Here is a 20,801-nt window from a genome sequence, read left to right as displayed (position 1 = left end):
TTCTGGACGTTTTTCCTGAATCGCTGTCTTTAATTCGTCCAGTTGCGAGCAGTACTTATCTGCATTTATCGTTTGGTTGTGTGGTAGGAGCTCATAATATAGGATTCCTTTCCAATCCCACCAGACACAGAGCATGACTTTTTTTGGATGAAGGCCGGCTTTCGGAGTGGTTAATGCTGGTTCGTTTCGCTTACCCCAGGATCGTTTTCGTTCTACATTGTTGTAAATGATCCATTTTTCGTCACCCGTCACTAATTGCTTAAAAAATGGTACGTTTGCGTTACGCTTGTACAGCGAGTCGCAGATGGAAATGCGATCCATTAAATTTTTTCGGTCAAATTATGCGGAACCCATACATCATAGCGACTTACGTAACCAAGCTTCACTACATGATCCTGGACAGCGGTTTTCGATATTTTCAGTATCTCTGCTAATTCACGTGTCGTGTAGCGCGGGTTATTCTCGATCAGTGTCTTGATTTGGTCATCATCAGTAGTAGAGGGTCTGCCCGAGCGTTCTTGGTCTTTAAGGTTAAAATCACCAGCTCTAAACTTAGCGAACCACTTACGTACGGTTCTTTCAGCTAAAGCGCCTTCTCCGTAAACAGAACATATCGAATTTGTTGCTTGTGAGGCATTTTTGCCTTTCCGGTAATAGAAAAGCATCAAGTGTCTAAAATGTTCTTTGTTTTCTTCCATCTTCAAAAGAGTACAAAACTGACACGAATCAATTTATCTGAAACAACTTTTTTCCTAAAGATGCGTTGAAATGTCACCTTTAAGCATATGTATATAAATCGTATGTTTTCAATAACATTGATATATTCAGACATGTTCTAACGCCATCTATTAAAAATCGGCACGAACTTTCCGGACGACCCAATATATACATAGTTGATGGTATCTATCGCATCTTCTACACAGTCGCCTTATTGAGGAGCAACGAAACTTGCTCACTATGCCCGTAAGAGAAATAAACCCGTTAATACCTCCCCGTCCCTCCTCCCTACAATTTCTCGTTCATCAATTCTAAGAAGGCCAGCTACTTTCGTACACGAGCAGCAGGAAGTGCGGCGGTATTTAGATAACGATCCTAGCGTTTTCTTATCAGTCCGACATCCGGGTTAAAAAATAGTACCGTTGCCGCGGCCTTACGGGGAGCGATTCCGAGAGATCGTTTCACCATTACGCACACGAACGGCTGAATCCGGCGAGATGCACAAATTATCATTTCGCGGAGCGCAATCAAGAGAATTGATTTTATACAATTTGCGATTCGCGGCCGTGCATTTGCCGATACAATTACGCTGCCGAGAGATTCGTCGCGGTCATAAATTCACAAAATAATCTGATAATCCAAGAGGAGGCCGCGTCCATCATTTATCGGCTTATCACTCGCGGCCGTTCAGTCTCGCTTAATTCTCAAGCCGAGGGGCCACATCGCGCAGATCCCTATCTGCAGCCGAGGCTCTCGTCTCATCGAATATCCGAGAATATGTCGCAACGAATCACGAGCGAGGGGCACCAACCAGACGGATGCATAATTCGAGTTCCCCGGCTGGTTCACGTCGACTGGAATATACGCGGTTTCTTCAAGAATGCCGAACAGGTCGGCCGGGGTTAATGCCTGCGTACCACCTCGTATGCGTCCGCTTTTCTCTCTTCGGTTGTATCTCATTTGTAAAGATTCCGGGACAAAGGAGCGGGCACGGTCGTCTTTATGGATCTGCCGTGGTGTTTGACCCTCCGGAGGCCCCGCCGGACAGCCGTACGGACAGACAGAAGCGCGAGTCTGTCAAGTACCGCGATTCTAATCTGACAGGGACGTATTGGGCCCGCTGACCGGCGTCGGGGGTCCGGGCCGATGATCGGTCGTCGTACTTTGGCCATTATTAGTCACCCCGGTCAACGAGACCCCGGCCGCGGCGGATTTCCATAGATTCCCGAAGACGCGTCGAAACGCGGTCGATTTCGGCATTCGATCATCCCGAGACCCGAGACCCGATTCTCGAGGAGAATCGGCACGGCGCGTTCGATCGCCGCCGAATCGCTTGGCGGGCGCACCCGCTCTGAGATTACCGAGATTACCGATTACCGAGCGCTGCTTGGATAAGAGGTACTAAACGCGGCACGCCTTCCCCGGGCGACGCGAGCGCGAGGAAGATGCGGGCAGAAACGAGGTCCCTGTCGTAATGAGATTGCTACATAGCGTTGCACATCTGGCGGGTTATCAGTTAGCAATAAATTGTGATTCAGCGTGCCAACTTCGTAACCGTACCGGCCATTAGTCATCCCCATAGTCAGGGCTCTTTAGCGATTCATTTGTTTCACGGAGTTAATAATGACTCGGCACTCGCGTCCTATCTTGAGGAAACGTTACTGGGTCAAAACGATATCGGGACGCCTAAATCGTCACGGCTAAAAACAGCCATTTCTTTCCGTGGACGAGGGTGTAACGGAAGTCTAGTCGAAAGTGAGCATCGCCGATTATTCGTCATGTCAGTCCTTCCACTCCGCCGTCGCTTGTACGTTAATGTTACCTATTACTTACCAGCCATCCTTTCTGACAGCAGCGCTTGAGTTTCGATGTTCCTCGGATACCTTCGATTTCCATCCCTCCAATTGGTCAGAAACATTTGACGCTTCATCGAGGCTCGAGGACATTTTTGTTGCATTTTAATTGAAAACTTAATTGATCTTTGTTTTATTCACAGACTAATTAGTGGAAGAAACAGTATATGGACTGCTGCTGAAATGATTGGACAATTTTACGCGTGCATGTTTTCAGATTGAGTAATTATGTTATTTTTTTAATCGACACTGCACGCGAATTCGTTGAATATTTTACACAACGGACTCGTAAGACCACGTTTTGCGGTTTTACGGAAAAGTACAATGTTCCCCGTAAGCGATGTAATAAAGAGATAAGTAATGGATCGGAGCACGGGGTTGTGCGTGGACAGCGATAGCTGCTAGGGTTAAATGAAGTATGATATGCGTTAACCGACACCACTCGCGATCACGGCGTAACGCAGCACACGCAACGCGTTTACGGTACACCCGCGTAGGCGTGGCTGGTTTCATATCAACGATGGCCACCTTTCGACTGTAAATCAATCGATATCTCGGCAGCAGGAGGGGCTTTTCATGGGGTTCGGGCGATGCCTGAAACGAGTCGGGGGTGGAAGCATGCGCCAAATGCTGAATGCGAATCGACCCGCCCCGCCGCTTTTATCCCCGCGGAGATCGTCTCGACCATCTTCCCCGCTGCCCCGCTTTCCTTCACACCGCGCCGATAACCGAAAATATGCAAAAAGAAACTGTTCCTTTCCGAATCACCATCCACACGATGATCCATTAATTAAATCCCAATCGTGGCGATAACTCGCTTCGCAAATTATTTTTATTCAAGAATCGTCGTCGATGCTTGTCTAAAATTTCCAAGCGTTTTCTTTATTTGTTAATAAAACAGTTATGCAGCGAGTTGCACAGTCTGTGACAGTCATCAGTCGTGACACGTGATCACGCGGGTGACGCGCAATTCATTAATCAGGTTTCCGATTTCGCAGCTGCCGTAGATTACACTTTGCCGCGAGCAAACACTCACGTGAAATTGGGTGGGGTTGGGATTGAGGGTGAATAGAGACCGGGAGAGGAAGATGGGTGCTGACAAAATAAATCATGCTGGCGCTGGCTTGATAATAGGAGTATTTAATTCGAATTTAAATAATCTTACAAGTATCAGAGAGAGTTGTCGCGTTGATTCGTTTTCGTATGCGCTCGCTACGCTGCATATACCATACATAAATAAATAACTAAGTTACATTTTAAACAGTCTATCGGGGCCACAATGCCGCCGCTAAATGGTAAATTATGTACACGTCTCTCGCTCTGCGCCCCGATTACATATACAACACACCTATACATAACTCGCCTCTATTTATCCTTCTTTTCTCTATATGTATAATATTCTATTGCACGTCGCAATCACACTCCGGTTTCTCTCTTCCTCTCTCTCTCTCTCTTCACGCGATATATAATATCTTACATTTTTTACAATAAATTAACGAAAAACCTCTAGGCTCCTCTCTTTCCTCCCCTCACTTGCTCGATCGATCTCTCCTCATCGCGAGGCGACTCTATAGGTTTTCAGGTAAAAACAATATTAATAACAATACCGCCGGAAAAATTGCAAGAGAAATGGCACTTGTTAATCCCCTTCGTGACAAATTAACTGCCACCGCAAGTCAAACACATTTTACTTTTACGTCAGACTGGATCAAATTCTGCGAAGGAAAATTGCGCAATAATGTTAATATTTTTGTTTAAAAAGATTAACTTTTTTCCGCAATAATATCGTTATTATTAACGATTATAATTAACTGTTCTTTTTTCTATGAATTGCAGAGTAGAATCCGAAAGATTCGCCAATTTTGTGAGACGCTTTGTATTGCTGATTGCTGTTCTCGCACAAGATTTGATTAAAATATGCGTAATGCCGCGTAAGTTTTGATTTCTTTTCAACATCTTTCGAAAAAATGGTGGCTTACTCGCGATGGCCATCTCGGTAACTAATTTCCTTCTCGCAATTGTGTCGAACGAGGGCGTGCGCCAAACGTCGTTCTATCGGAAGCTCTAATTGAAACAAGGGTGTTCCTCGAGCTGATTCTGCTGCCTAACTAGTACGTCTAGCAAAATCAATAAATACGCCAGTCTTTCATTTGAAAAGGAAGGGAAATGGCAGATCGTTCGCTCTGGCTCGCTTTGCGAAAGCTTCTTTCACTAGCTTCTTTTCATTAGTTCTTTTGGCCAAGTGTGTGTCTTTTCAATACGATGTATCATACATTTCTTGCTTTCTCTTCTTCTTAAATAACATGAAGGTTTGCACCGCTTTGGTTAGTTACGATTTAGTTTGCAAAACCTGGACATTAGCGAAAGAAGAGAAATACTTTTCGACAAGTAATGTCCACACTTCTTTCCAGGAAAAATAATTATTGGCCTTTGAAAAGATTACCTTGTGACACATCTCTATGTCATCAAAACTTTGCTGATCATGCTGAGAAAATTGTATACGCTAATTAATCTTTGACACTTCCAGACCTTATTTTTCGATTTTCCTCTTGTGTGAAAAATATAAACTCGAATACACGTGATTTAATAATTTTCGTTTACAGCATCTTTGGGATCAGACGTGAAGTCTTTTACGTCAAAATTGTCGAACGTTCCAATTTAAAATGGTCATTTCGCTTGAAGCTCCGCGGCCTGTTCCTCTTCCTCCTTACTGAGCGGCACCGTCGAGTGATTGTAGAGGCCCTGCGCCATCAGCTGAAGCGCCAGCGGATTCTTCTGGCCGCTGGCCTTCTTGATTTTCGCCCGCTTGTTCTGGAACCAGATCTTGATCTGCGCCTCGTTCAGACCCAGGTCCCTCGAGAGCTGCTGCCGCCGCTTTTCCGTCAGGTATCGGTTCTCCGCGAATTCCTTCTTTAGTCTCGCCAACTGCTCGCCACTGAACGCCGTCCTGGGACGTTTCTCCTCCGGGGTGCCGCCACCGCGAACGTCCGTCCTCTTCACCCTCCTCGTGCGCGGACCTGAAACACCGGACAGTTCTACCGTTAACTCATATCTGTCAATATGTTCATCGAAGAACGGTCGTGCGAGGCGTGTAAATGTCACGCAGAGGAATATAAAGTTAGCGTGCTCGCGCAATTCCGCAGGGAAAATCAGGAATATCCGTTTGGCGGTGAGGAGACAGACAAGCATATAATTTTGTTCTTTTTTTCGAAATTAATATTTCAAGCTGCATCTCCTCTCTTATCCTCTCTCGCGCAAGTCGGTTCATTTGCACCTTTACTCGATAAAGATCGGATGACATCTCCCACGAGTGAGACAATATGCGCAGACAATATGCCACGTTGTCCCGCGGAGTACCTACTTCGCGATGCCGCCGCGCGTCCTCGGTCAGGCATTGATTCAGCGAGTTTACGCGCTGATAAATTTGAGAAATTAACGAACCATCGGCCGCCGAGTTTTACGGCAACTTTTATTGTCTAGACTGTGTTTTAAGTGTTTCTCTCTCTCGCGGCGCGTTCGTGTCTTTCTAAGTCCGGTTATGCGCGCGAGCGTCTTCTATAACAAGCCGGTTGCTTGGGAGGAGCCGGGGTCGGAAAGTTCGTCGACGGAATAAACGTCCGAGTCGAAGGATCGTCCTGCCGACGGAGTAAATCCTTCCGTCCCGATTCTTACCTGCTTTATCGTGCTGCGGACGCGTCCGCGCGGAATCGCCGCGGCTGGCTTTTATCGTAAATCAAACGCATTATTATTGCCGCTACGTTGCGTATCTTACGCGCGTATAAAACGCGCCAGCCGCGTCCGCGCGATCCCCCTGCTCGACTTCGCGTGGAATCTCAATGGCGGAATGCCGAGATCGATCGCTCGGGAGATTACATAATTAACTAGACGCTAACTGAATTAAATACAATCTCTCTATCGCGCGGTGAACGTAATTAGTCGTACTTTTGCGCGCCGCATAATTTCAATTTCTTCTGGCGCGGGGCGTCTTGCAAACTCGCCGGAACGTATCCAGCGAAGAGCGAAAGCTGCCAGAACAGTTGCACTAACATTTTTAAGCTCGCCGACACCAGCAGAATAAATACATGTACAAAATGTAATCTCCAAATGTAAAGCCCGTATTAGACTATGCAATATATTGCGCTAGATTTGACGCAATTGCTTGAGCAATTTTTGCTGCAAGAATTGCTTGCCGTTAAATTGTATTGTGATTTATACTGTACATTTTATTTAAGATTTGCAAGATTATATGCATCGTACGAACTGAAAACATGGAGGAACGTATCAGTCATGTAGGAATAGCGTGCCTATTAATAGGAACATGCATAACAAAATGAATAATACAGAGGCGAGTAGCGAGGCGATTATCATAACTTGTACTAATTATAAACAAATAAGTAACAAAAGTTCTTTTTGAGGTTCTTTCTGCACTAGTGCAGGCAGCTAAAACGAACAGATGTACATACTTTTTGTATTAGTGCAGACAATTCAGCTAAAAAGAACAGATCTCGAAACGTACAAACTATGGCGCATGCCAGCGGACAAAAACTTGCTCAGGAATAAAGCACGTTTTGAACATCCTGCGCAATTTACGAAACACATGCAATTTGCTTGCAATTTGTGTATGATATTCTGCAATTTTCTTGCTTTAAAAATTGCGTCAAATCTTGCACAATATATTGCATAGCCTAAAACGGGCTTAAATGAATGTAAAACATTTTTACTAAAAATGCATTCTTTTATTCGGAGAGAGAATTTGGGGTGCAGAGCGTGTAACTCTCTGCAATTCAATTATATATAATATAATAATAATAACTAGATCTTTGTCAATTTTAGCGAGGCAAACATATCCCAAGAGACTTTTAGGATTAAGAGAACTTTTCCCAGGACACATGCATCCCGATAGGTGCAAAGAAAATTACCTTGCACTCGCACGCGCGCGTACAGGAAGAACGCGCGGCGCGTAAAAGCGGCTCGCGCTCGGCGCGCGATTTACGCGCTTCTAAACGCGCGCGACTCCGCTTTTCTCGCGGTTTTACCGCGTGACTACTCCTCTAGCGTGTGATTCCCGCACGCGAATAATAATTCACCTCAGATAAAACACCGGCCCGCACGAACGCACCGCGTTCATGTACGCCGCACCGGCGCGGCGGCTCCCTATAATTGCGTATAAATCAAATCATAACGATCAACGCTGGCGCTATCGGCCGAGCTGGTCTGCTGAATATTCCGTGGAAATTTCGCGACCACCCAATCGTTACCAGAGTCAGAAATCGTACAACGCCTCGCGTGGAAAAAGCGTATAAATTGACGGCTTTTTGCGGCGCGCGTTGATTTTACGGGCGCCCTTACGTAAGACGACTTCGAGCTATCGATCATATCGCGCGCTGGCTTCTTGAGGCCGTCGGAATTGAATATGCCGCGCGGAAAGAAGAACGAGGAACGGCCGAGAGAGACCTTTCGCGGAGCAGATAAACATTGTTGCTGTTGATGCTGTTTCAACGCGTTTTCGACGCGTGTGATTATATATTTTTTATTCTGTATTAGTTTATCCGTATTTTAATTTTTTTTCCCTAGAACCGTGTATTTCTTTTTAAGTGATTCGTGCTCTCGAATAACTTGCGATTATCGATATCTGCAACATCGGTTTTTGTGGCCGTCCGCATTTGAACTCGGAGAATGCAAGCATTTTGTGTTGTTTCGTCTCTTTTTCTCCACGTTGTTCGAAAATTACGTTCCTCGTGATGGATATATCGACAAGCGTGCTGCTACGCTCAGTTAGATGTTAGTTTTCGAGGGAATCGTCGTAGTTACGGGGCAATAAACACCACAAGACGGGAAACTACTTGATTACGATCGATTTACCGTCAAACAATTTGCCCGTGAACCAGGTTTTAACGATCAGCCAAGGGAGATCAGAAATTACAGGCTCGCGGAGTGTGAGTTGCATTGCAAATGATAATTATCGAATGTTGCTGTGCGGTAGTAAATTACTGTCGACAACGAGGGTCGTCCGGCACGTATGAATTTCACAGTGAAAATCGTTTTACCGCGCGTAATCACTCAAAACGAAAATCACAGCACATGCTTTAAGCAATATTATCGGAAAAGCAGTTTGTTCCGCACGATCAAGCATCGGCGTCGTCGAGGCTTAAGTCGTTAGTTTCCCGGCTCTGATTGGCTCTTACAACCGGCGGTGTCGATCGATCTCTATACGTGCAGTCATGAAAATCTCCTAAGAAATTCATCTTTGTCGAACTCGATGGCGCCTGTAACATATCTTACGTCGCTCTGACTGCACCGCTATTTTTGCGCGTTTCGCCGATACGTAGACAGAGAGAGAAACACCTATAAATCGGAAGAAATATTTACGCGAAGAAATCTGCATAAATGAATATTAAAAGATACGAGACAAGAGAGACGTGCCGTATTTTTCAATTAACTACGAAATTTCTTGCACTTTCATTGCGCAATTGAGAAGCTGCGGTTTCGGCATTCAAGCTGTAGCTTTCAGGACGAAAATGACACAGCAATAGAAATATCTCTGAGAGAGAGAGAGAGACTGCGAGAGAGATCATTTTTCTAGAGCATCCAGCAGGAAATCGATAAGCCCGCCCGCTCGATGTATCGAGGTGTCGACTGGCTGCAGCGCGTACGCCACCCTCGGCAGTTTTCTCCTGCTCCAGGAATGACCGAGATAACGAACAGCCGGTAGTCTAATTACTTAAGCGAAGGAGTCTTGCAGTCAGGCGTAGGAAACGCGCGCCATGAAGTGCTCCTCTCGCGCGCCCTCCAGACTCTCTTCTCATTCTCACCCTTCCCACTTACGGTAATCCCTCTCCAAAGACTCGAGGGTAAAACCAATAATGCTAAGACGCCCCCGCCTCTGCCAAGCGCAACCCCGAATACCCCGGCGATGTGCGGCCTCGGAGAAACACTAATTTCCTTGTCGCACTCCTGAGATAGACGTCAGCTCGTAGTCTGGCACGTCAGTTTAATTGCATTTTTTCGCTGCAACAATGTCGCCACCGACAGACGTGTTCGCTGATCGGCTCGATCGTTACGGGGGAGAATCGAGGAGATTAACTCGATCGCGGAACGGAAGGCGTGATGGGGATGTTTCCGTATCGAAAAGACGCATCGTTAAAATTCTCCGCGGCACGAAGTACAAAGTTGCAGCGGCCTGTCTAGCGACTGTGGAAATTATTGCTAATCTTTTCGTTCCACCCTTGAGATAGATGTCAGACAGCGGCCTCCGGTTTCTCCTTCGAGCGACTTTCGCGTAACGAATTGGCAGCGCTACACGTATCGTCTTTTCAGTCGGCTGCTCGAGTTGCTCGTCACGTTGCCTTTAATTACATTCGTATCGGCAGAAACGAGAAGGCGGCGGCACGGCGAAGAATGAGAAGGGAGAGCTATACCTGGAATACGTGAAAAATCATCCCTGAATTAGTGGGATTCCGCGAACGGCCGAGCGCGAGTGACGTCGCGTTTTGTATTTCAAGTGACAATTTTATCGGACGATCCCTATGGCATCATCACGAGCAATGTAATCGCGAACGATTATCGAGAGTCAGCTCGAAGCGATCGCAGCGATACTACTGGTAAATTTAATTCATCATCAAGAAATTTGTGGAATCAAATTGTTGAACAAACCTGAAACCGAAGGAAGTCGAATTACGAGCTGGAAACTGGCCAAATTGGAAAGCGTGAGACAGTCTATAACAGATGCTTTAGAATTTCCCATAAATTAATAACAATCATGAACCTCGAGGCAGTTCTCGCTCTCAGATATTTCTTTTTCACGTGCCAAAGCGTCGTTCGCGAGACGCGATAATCATGGTGCTCGCGAACAAAGCTTTCCGCGTGTTAGGCCGCGTCGACAGCACAATAAGCACCGACAATCGGCTGCAGACGATGCACCTAGGCGATGCAATGGGAGCCTCTCGGTGCCGGTTAGTCGCGCGCTTTAGTCTCGCTTTCAGACGGTCTAGATGCGGCCGGTGCAATTAAGCGGCCGCAGGCGAAGTAAGTCGTATTGCTACGTACGAATTGCATCGTCCTCCATACGACCGTAACGATCGGCCTGTGCCATTCGACTTGCTCGTCACGTCGCTTTTAATTGCGCGCGGCCAGCATCGACGGACGCGAAGCCATCGCCAGGAGGGAAACGGCAACGAGGACAACGGCGGAAAAGTCGGGAATGCATGAAAATTACAGCGGGCTCAACTAGGACAATCCGCGCGCGAAAGGACGACGAGTCGCGAGTGATGGTACACGAGCTTGTCCCGATAGACATCTACGTGTAAGATCTGGAAAGATAGTCGAGACTGACAGGTCGTATAGAGGATCGGAATGAAAACAAGTTGATCACAACAGTAGGAGTATTGGCCGTACAGCCTAAGACCTAGGCGTGTGAACCAGGGATCCCGGAGAGTTCGAGTTCAAATCTAAGGCAGTTTCCTAGTTATTTTTCGCCTCTTACAATTCAGAAGTGGGATAAAATCCGCTACCCCTCGAAGACAGTTGAGATTCATTCGCTACCCCTCGGAGAGGAGGGAGTTGAGAAGCAGCTGGCCGGTAGTGAAGCCTGAACATGGAGGTCGGGACGGACTCAGAGGAGTGAACCAACATGGAGATTGGGAAGGACTCAGAGGAGTGAACCAACATGGAGGTTGGAAGGGACTCAGAAGAGTGAACCAAAAATGGATGTTGGGAGGGACTCAGAAGAGTGAACCAAAAATGGAGGTTGGAAGGGATTCAAGTGGAGTGAACCGACGATTTGGAGACATTCGGGACGAATGTAATGTCAGGCTGGCCGAGCTGTAAGATCTGGAAAGATAGTCGAGACTGACAGGTCGTATAGAGGATCGGAATGAAAACAAGTTGATCACAACAGTAGGAGTATTGGCCGTACAGCCTAAGACCTAGGCGTGTGAACCAGGGATCCCGGAGAGTTCGAGTTCAAATCTAAGGCAGTCTCCTAGTTATTTTTCGCCTCTTACAATTCAGAAGTGGGATAAAATCCGCTACCCCTCGAAGACAGTTGAGATTCATTCGCTACCCCTCGGAGAGGAGGGAGTTGAGAAGCAGCTGGCCGGTAGTGAAGCCTGAACATGGAGGTCGGGACGGACTCAGAGGAGTGAACCAACATGGAGATTGGGAAGGACTCAGAGGAGTGAACCATCACGGAGATTGGGAAGGACTCAGAGGAGTGAACCAACATGGAGGTTGGGAGGGACTCAGAAAAGTGAACCAAAAATGGATGTTGGGAGGGACTCAGAAGAGTGAACCAAAAATGGAGGTTGGAAGGGACTCAAGTGGAGTGAACCGACGATTTGGAGACATTCGGGGACGAATGTAATGTCAGGCTGGCCGAGCTGTAAGATCTGGAAAGATAGTCGAGACTGACAGGTCGTATAGAGGATCGGAATGAAAACAAGTTGATCACAACAGTAGGAGTATTGACCGTACAGCCTAAGACCTAGGCGTGTGAACCAGGGATCCCGGAGAGTTCGAGTTCAAATCTAAGGCAGTCTCCTAGTTATTTTTCGCCTCTTACAATTCAGAAGTGGGATAAAATCCGCTACCCCTCGAAGACAGTTGAGATTCATCCGCTACCCTTCGGAGAGGAGGGAGTTGAGAAGCAGCTGGCCGGTAGTGAAGCCTGAACATGGAGGTCGGGACGGCTCAGAGGAGTGAACCAACATGGAGATTGGGAAGGACTCAGAGGAGTGAACCAACACGGAGATTGGGAAGGACTCAGAGGAGTGAACCATCACGGAAATTGGGAAGGACTCAGAGGAGTGAACCAACATGGAGGTTGGGAGGGACTCAGAAGAGTGAACCAAAAATGGATGTTGGGAGGGACTCAGAAGAGTGAACCAAAAATGGAGGGTGGAAGGGACTCAAGTGGAGTGAACCGACGATTTGGAGACATTCGGGGACGAATGTAATGTCAGGCTGGCCGAGCTGTAAGATCTGGAAAGATAGTCGAGACTGACAGGTCGTATAGAGGATCGGAATGAAAACAAGTTGATCACAACAGTAGGAGTATTGACCGTACAGCCTAAGACCTAGGCATGTGAACCAGGGATCCCGGAGAGTTCGAGTTCAAATCTAAGGCAGTCTCCTAGTTATTTTTCGCCTCTTACAATTCAGAAGTGGGATAAAATCCGCTACCCCTCGAAGACAGTTGAGATTCATTCGCTACCCCTCGGAGAGGAGGGAGTTGAGAAGCAGCTGGCCGGTAGTGAAGCCTGAACATGGAGGTCGGGACGGACTCAGAGGAGTGAACCAACATGGAGATTGGGAAGGACTCAGAGGAGTGAACCATCACGGAGATTGGGAAGGACTCAGAGGAGTGAACCAACATGGAGGTTGGGAGGGACTCAGAAGAGTGAACCAAAAATGGATGTTGGGAGGGACTCAGAAGAGTGAACCAAAAATGGAGGTTGGAAGGGACTCAAGTGGAGTGAACCGACGATTTGGAGACATTCGGGGACGAATGTAATGTCAGGCTGGCCGAGCTGTAAGATCTGGAAAGATAGTCGAGACTGACAGGTCGTATAGAGGATCGGAATGAAAACAAATTGATCACAACAGTAGGAGTATTGGCCGTACAGCCTAAGACCTAGGCGTGTGAACCAGGGATCCCGGAGAGTTCGAGTTCAAATCTAAGGCAGTCTCCTAGTTATTTTTCGCCTCTTACATACGTGTGTTCTCTCTTTCAACTGGATGTTTCAGTATTCAGTCAGGATTGGATTCAGTCGCTGTCGCCTGCCGTCATTTTTTTATCGTTGCAGGAGCAAGCTAGCGTTGATCGTTGAATGAGCTTCCGACGCGTAATGAGACTATTGTGTCTTGATAAATTACGTTTAGTCGAGATCTGTTACGAAAGCGGCTTCTCATGTTTTTTCCGTGATTGTACAACTCTTTACGCGGCTTGCAATTTAGATACGCGTATTTAATATTTGGTTGTGTCATTTTTCATGATAAATCTGTCGATCTACATTTTATCGTATATTATTCTTTTTGTAATTGCAAGATTTCATTTGTTTGTTAAGCCCGTTTTAGACATTTTTTGTTACTGGAACAGATAATGCTGCTTATGTAAAGTTAGATTAAAATCAAGAGAAAAGAATCGTCAAAGGAAGCATCTGTCTCGTTTATAGTACTCGTTGCACCGATAACGAGCGCGTTCTATCAAATCAACGTCGCGAAATTCATCGCCAATAATTATCATCGTCGTTAAAAGACAGCGGGGTTAATGGGATAATACAAAGCAAGAGGACGCGTCGTTAACTCGTTAAGGCCATTGCCTCGATGTCGTTGACAGAGACGCACTTCGGTCAATTCTCACCGATTAGCTGCGCAAATTCGATGACGGCCTTTGCGTAACGTTCTCCGATGCAGCTAACAAATTCCCGTTAAAAAATATTGCATTTTCTCAGCTTTATTCGGCTCGAAACGGTCGACAATTTATCCGAGGCGGCAAATGACGGCGATTTCAACAGCGCGGCACGAAATAAACATAAAGCACGGCGAAGCATAATGACGAGCGGAGTATCGAAACGGACTGGATCGACGAGGAGGTCGATCGAGCGGCGTGTTTCGCCGGAATCGGACGCTCGAACGATCGGCTGGAAATAGTTGCTGGAGATCGTTCTGGAGGACCGCGAGAGAGCCTGATCGAGAGCCCGTCTTTTCCGTGAATCTGATCCGGCTCCTCCGATCCCCGTCTGTCCGGATACGTGTCGAGATACATGAACGAGCCTGTATAGCGAGCGCGAGCGGTGTCGCTTGAGTTATGACTGCGACCATTACTTGGGACAAACGAGGCTAAGCATGTCGACACGGAGCCGAGCAAGGCAGGTCTCCTCGATTCTCCCGAGTCATTCTCGACCCTCGAGAATTACGAGTACTCTCCCTGTCTCTCTTCCTCCGACGAGTCGCGCAATGCGCGCAGCTCCCGATTGACAGTTTTAAGACCAGACGACGTTGACGTTCGCATCGGCCCTCGTTATCCAGGACGCGAATTCCGCATAGGCCGCTTTATGTGTCTCCTCCTGCGCGCGCTCGCCGCGAGCGAACGCACGGTATCACGGGCGGAATAACGATATACCTTGTAACCCACATTTTCCAATTATTTATGTGGCAAGGTTTTTTCGCGTCCCCGTTCCCGCTCCGCGTGCGTTCTGCGTCGATGGCATTTTGCAAGAAGCAAGTAGACAGCTGGAAGATGGGACGAAGCATGGCGAGAGAGAAAGATTACGGCGGTGTAACGGTGAGGAAAAGAAAAAGTAAAATCAAACAGAAACAAAATCAAGCAGAAGAGTAAAATCGTACAAAAAAGGTGGAAAGAGAAAGTCTAGAACGTTAATTGGAAGATTAATTGAGGATAGGAACAATGAATTTCCTCGAGTACTTTGCAAAAGGTATGCGATGCACTTTGAAAGTTGTAAACGCGTCATCAATCTATCTTAATCTAATTGCATCGTATAACAGCATGAGGCGAATCGCAGAAAGGTGAAAGCTGATGTCGTCTTACACATATCGATGAATCAATCTGATTGCGAACCCGCTGGACGTCATTGAGATATCGATTTAACGCAGACGTGCCAGTAATCGAGCACGGGGCAAGCTTACACAATAAGCGTAATAATGGCTTCGTTCAGAAAAGCTCACGTTCCCCGATGCGGTTTCGTCATTAGTCTCGTCTAGCCCGAGACGCTAGCGGCTCGTAAGCGCCGTGGGTCGTTACTTACTTCGTCCTGGGAACAAAAAAGAAAAAGCATGCCGATTAAACTCTTGTCCTGCCGAACAGCTTCATTAAATACACTTCGCATTAATCTCATTCGTGCCTTTTGCGCAACATCGGCCATTGTCAGTAAAATATCCCACACACATCGCGTACATTGTTATAGAAGCGAGCGGTACGCCCGCTCGCATACGTTCACACGTAAGCAAGAGCTGCGATCGCGTTCGGTCGCACCGTCAGCATATCGCGCATGCAACTTGTATCGATGCCGGGATATCTCTCCGCTTGCCTGAAAACGTTAAATGTCGCTTCCCTCGGCGATTGCGCCGGTGATCGCCGACGAGATCTTCGTTAGAGCTTCGGTTCCCGGCTGACTCGTGGAGTCCTACGAAAACCAACCGTATGGGATCCGCGGCCATACCCATAACCGTAAATAATGGCCACTGATCGGTCACTCGTCCATCGTTACTCGATGTACGTGATTGGGTTTACGCTTCCACGGGTCATTAACTCGTTTCCATTAAAGAGCGCGCGGTCTCTCATTGTCGTTACTTTACGTCCCTTTCTCTTCAGTATACTTTAGGCGGTATACATGTTTTATAGCAGAGCGATTAAGGGGATCCTGGAGTGGCCAGTGAACTCCGTCGCGGCGTCTGAATTACCGGCGGAATCGATGATTTTCCTGCATTTTCTTTTTATTGAATTCACAGAATGAAAAATCCTTTTCCACGATGAAAGTACACACAATAATGTAATGTGAAAAGCAGGACTTAACTTTCCAAACGGAAAAAAATCACAATTTTTTATTCAGCCACGATTTCACAGGCATACGTAGGCACGAAATGATCACGAATCTTTCTGCACTAATTACTTTTACACTAGGCTTCTAAACTCATTTCTAAAAGCTTCCCCATATTCTTTCATTTTGTTCCGTCCTTGCGATTATCGAATTTTGGCCACACAAACTGCAAAACATTTATATTAAGAACATTAATGTACGAGGCGACGTTACAATAAGCCGATAATAAAACTGTAAATTTTTTTTGTCGTTTTTAACATAAAGTCGAGTTTCGCTCGGTATATTTCTTTGTATACTTTAATCGTGGAGAAGGATTTTTCATTCTATACAATCATTAAAGAGTAATTAGTACAGTAAGATCGACCAATTCCGCCGGTAATACAGACGACTCCAGGATCCCCTTAAGAATCGTTCGGTGGTAACACTGCGATAATAAATAACTTTGGTGTAGAACATGAACGTGTGTCATGGTTCGTACGCTTCATTACATGCTACATACATATTTTTTTTACCCAATTTTTTACCCAAGTGTTTATCTAATCGCTGTCGTTAGACCATTCTAATGATGCTCACGTACAGTTCGTGATGGATATAATCATCACAGTAGTGAATCAGTGAATTTTTTAGAAATTTTTGAGAAATTTAATTTTTCGCTTAGTAGATTACGTCACGTAAGATTATGTCACATCTCATCACAGAATCTCTCCCGAGCCCTCAAATTTACGTGAAACTGGACGTGGAAGAGTTTTTGTCAGTTTCATCGTGAAAGGCGGACGACTGACGATAATAAGCCTGAAAAGTTACGAGCGAAAGACATTTGCGAGTAACGCGTAACTGCAACGGACGATTAATGGCTTCATTGCATCGTCCTACGCTCTCGACACGGAGGTACCGGTTCTGCCGACGAGCCCGCCTCTTTCTTATCTTCCTCGTCGTTTATATTTGCTTTCGATCGGCCTCTCCCTCTCACCCCGACTTCGTCACCTATTCTCTTTGCCTTCAGACCGATCGAACGCATATTGAGCAACGCGAACGCCGACTTTCGTGCACATCACCATTCTTAATTGCGACTCGCGGTGATTCCTCACGAATCTGCAAGCTGGATCGCCGTCGCGTCGCGTCGCGTCGGATCGGCGGAAAAAATCCCATGAAAACGCGCGGCCGACTGGTTAATAGTTTATCCGAGCCGTCCTATAAACATAATGTCGCGTCGCGGCAAGAGGAACGCCAAGCTCCGCGTCGGAGGGGTTTTAGAAAGCATCGATTTGTACTGGATCTCCGATGCAGCGCCTACGTGGCTAAGCAGGAACTACATAATCTCTCAACGTCTTTTGCCATTTAGTTTTCATGTAACCCCGATGTTATCTCGCGAGGAAAGTCACTTCGCAGGGATCACTACGCACCAATGCGCAGTCACGATCGTTATATCGCTACACGCCGTCGTCTAGCGATATATACGTTGTAGGCGTGACCGGTACTCTGAGATCCTTATCGCGATTCGTCATTATTATCGTGTTATATATCGCGATTACACCGGTCCCCGTATCGGGCGATATGCATCAAGCAGATAAGCGCCGCGCAAAACCGTGGAATTCCGCAACGTTGCTCACTCGCGGCCGAGTATCACTCCGGCTCACGCTCGCACGATCGATCAATTGTTCCCGCGCACCGTTATTAATTAATATGTTGCGCGTTATCCGCGCTGTCGCGCGAATCATCAATTGTCACGCGGGCCTCGTATCGCTTTGTATCTATTAGGGGTGTGATTTAGTTTTGAGGGTTTTTTTGCTCAAAAACGCATGTATTTAAATATGATAATGAATGAATACCTTAATCAAAATATTTTCCTTCGTTTTCTATAACTTTTTCCCATCTTTCTGGCAAGAGATGGATTCCATCACGATAAAATCACTCTTCTTTTCAGTTGATCCATTCGTCGACGAATTTTCGCACTTCTTCGAAATTATGAAAGCGTGTATCCTCTAAAGCGTGTTGCATCGACCGGAACAAATAATAATCGCATGGAGCAATGTCCGGAGAATACGCGGGGTGCGGTAAGACTTCCCATTCGAGCTCTAATAGTGTTTCTTTCACTGATAACGCAACGTCAGGTCGAGCGTTGTCGCGAAGAAGAATCACTTTCCGTCGTTTACTCGCAATTGGTGGTCGTTTTTGGTTCAATGCTTGCTTCAACTTGTACAATTCGTGTCGATAACGATCAGCCGTGACAGTCTCATGCGGATTTAACAGCTCATAGTACACTATCCCACCAAATACGGAGCATTACTTTTGAACCGTGAATATTGCGTCTCGGAGTGGATGTTGATGGTTCGCCTGGATCCACCCATGATTTTCCGCGTTTCGGATTATCAAAATAGATCCACTTTTCATCCCCAGTAACAATCTGAGACAAAAGACTATTCTTTTTTTGCCTGGCGATCAACGAAATGCAAATGTTCAACCGGTTCGCAATGGCACTCTCCGATAATTCATGTCGAACCCATTTCCCTACTTTCTGAATTTTTCCCATTTCATGTAAATCTTTGGTAACTGTTGTACGATCAACATTTAATGCTCTGGCAAGAGATGGATTCCACCACGATAAAATCACTCTTCTTTTCAGTCGATCCATTCGTCGACGAATTTTCGCACTTCTTCGAAATTATGAAAGCGTGTATCCTCTAAAGCGTGTTGCATCGACCGGAACAAATAATAATCGCATGGAGAATACGCGGGGTGCGGTAAGACTTCCCATTCGAGCTCTAATAGTGTTTCTTTCACTGATAACGCAACGTGAGGTCGAGCGTTGTCGCGAAGAAGAATCACTTTCCGTCGTTTACTCGCAATTGGTGGTCGTTTTTCGTCCAATGCTTGCTTCAACTTGTACAATTCGTGTCGATAACGATCAGCCGTGACAGTCTCATGCGGATTTAACAGCTCATAGTACACTATCCCACCAAATACGGAGCATTACTTTTGAACCGTGAATATTGCGTCTCGGAGTGGATGTTGATGGTTCGCCTGGATCCACCCATGATTTTCCGCGTTTCGGATTATCGAAATAGATCCACTTTTCATCCCCAGTAACAATCTGAGACAAAAGACTCTTCTTTTTTTGCCTGGCGATCAACGAAATGCAAATGTTCAACTGGTTCGCAATGGCACTTTCCGATAATTCATGTCGAACCCATTTCCCTACTTTCTGAATTTTTCCCATTTCATGTAAATGTTTGGTAACTGTTGTACGATCAACATTTAATGCTCTGGCAAGAGATGGATTCCACCACGATAAAATCACTCTTCTTTTCAGTCGATCCATTCGTCGACGAATTTTCGCACTTCTTCGAAATTATGAAAGTGTGTATTCTCTAAAGCGTGTTGCATCGACCGGAACAAATAATAATCGCATGGAGAATACGCGGGGTGCGGTAAGACTTCCCATTCAAGCTCTAATAGTGTTTCTTTCACTGATAACGCAACGTCAGGTCGAGCGTTGTCGCGAAGAAGAATCACTTTCCGTCGTTTACTCGCAATTGGTGGTCGTTTTTCGTCCAATGCTTGCTTCAACTTGTACAATTCGTGTCGATAACGATCAGCCGTGACAGTCTCATGCGGATTTAACAGCTCATAGTACACTATCCCACCAAATACGGAGCATTACTTTTGAACCGTGAATATTGCGTCTCGGAGTGGATGTTGATGGTTCGCCTGGATCCACCCATGATTTTCCGCGTTTCGGATTATCAAAATAGATCCACTTTTCATCCCCAGTAACAATCCGAGACAAAAGACTCTTCTTTTTTTGCCTGGCGATCAACGAAATGCAAATGTTCAACTGGTTCGCAATGGCACTTTCCGATAATTCATGTCGAACCCATTTCCCTACTTTCTGAATTTTTCCCATTTCATGTAAATCTTTGGTAACTGTTGTACGATCAACATTTAATGCTCTGGCAAGTTCTGAAGTGGATCGTGTTGGATTTTCGTGCAATAATGCTTGCAAATCTGCATTTTCAAGCTTTCTTGGTTGTCCCGAGCGTTTTTTGTCCTTCACATCAGTATCAGCACTTTTAAAGCGTCTAAAGCAGTATTCACACGTCTTAATTGATGGGGCAGAATCACCATAAGTTTCCACAAGAATTCTATAACCGTCAGCCGCAGTTTTGTTTTGATTAAAAAACAAAAGCAACGCATGTCGAAAATGCTGTTTCGGAAGTTGCATTTTTACGATGATATAAACACGACTGTGATTGCATCTATTGCTATAATGCTACTAAATGTCATGGATAATGTCAACACTGTAAGAAAGAACAGTTATCGGAAACAGCTATTGGAACAAACTGACACTACAGCCATCTGTTGCAAAACCCTCAAAACTAAATCACACTCCTAATACCTTGCCTTCCGACAGAAATACCAGAAGAAATGCACGCGATATGCGAGAGACTTGGCAGCTCTGATCGAGTGCAGCTGCTGCGACGTTTTTGCCTACCGGTGATTGGTGCAAGATTCGATGAGAAGGACGCTCGCCGAAGGAGAGCTGCATTTCGATCGCGAGATTGTTGTAAAGCGGCTCGATAAATATGGATGAACGGCGACTGCAAAATGCGGAGGAACCGCTAAGCGTCCGCGAAGAGGAGCGCAACAAGATTTATTTCAACGCGCGATGATTCGC

At 46.1% G+C, this 20,801-nt stretch overlaps 1 protein-coding gene across 2 annotated transcripts in view; it reads right to left on the bottom strand.

Annotated features, from left to right (window-relative positions):
* Nucleotides 1–3,689: 3,689 nt before the first annotated feature.
* LOC105286591 (muscle segmentation homeobox) overlaps nucleotides 3,690–20,801 on the bottom strand; it is a 90,894-nt gene continuing 73,782 nt past the window's right edge. Inside the window, exons 2-3 of one of the 2 annotated variants that reach the window (XM_026973145.1) lie at nucleotides 15,335–15,340; nucleotides 3,690–5,605 (exon numbers count right to left, since the gene is read on the bottom strand). In XM_026973145.1, coding sequence (XP_026828946.1) covers nucleotides 5,238–5,605; nucleotides 15,335–15,340 — 374 coding nt within the window. In that variant the 3' untranslated portion in view covers nucleotides 3,690–5,237. The remainder of the gene's footprint in view (nucleotides 5,606–15,334; nucleotides 15,341–20,801) is intronic. The other variant, XM_026973146.1, reaches the window with a different exon arrangement.

Source organism: Ooceraea biroi, chromosome 10 (genome assembly GCF_003672135.1).
Source record: "Ooceraea biroi isolate clonal line C1 chromosome 10, Obir_v5.4, whole genome shotgun sequence".
Classification (NCBI taxonomy): Eukaryota; Metazoa; Arthropoda; class Insecta; order Hymenoptera; family Formicidae; genus Ooceraea; species Ooceraea biroi.
Note: the sequence above shows the minus strand (reverse complement) of the source record. Positions and strands in the feature narration are given on the sequence as shown.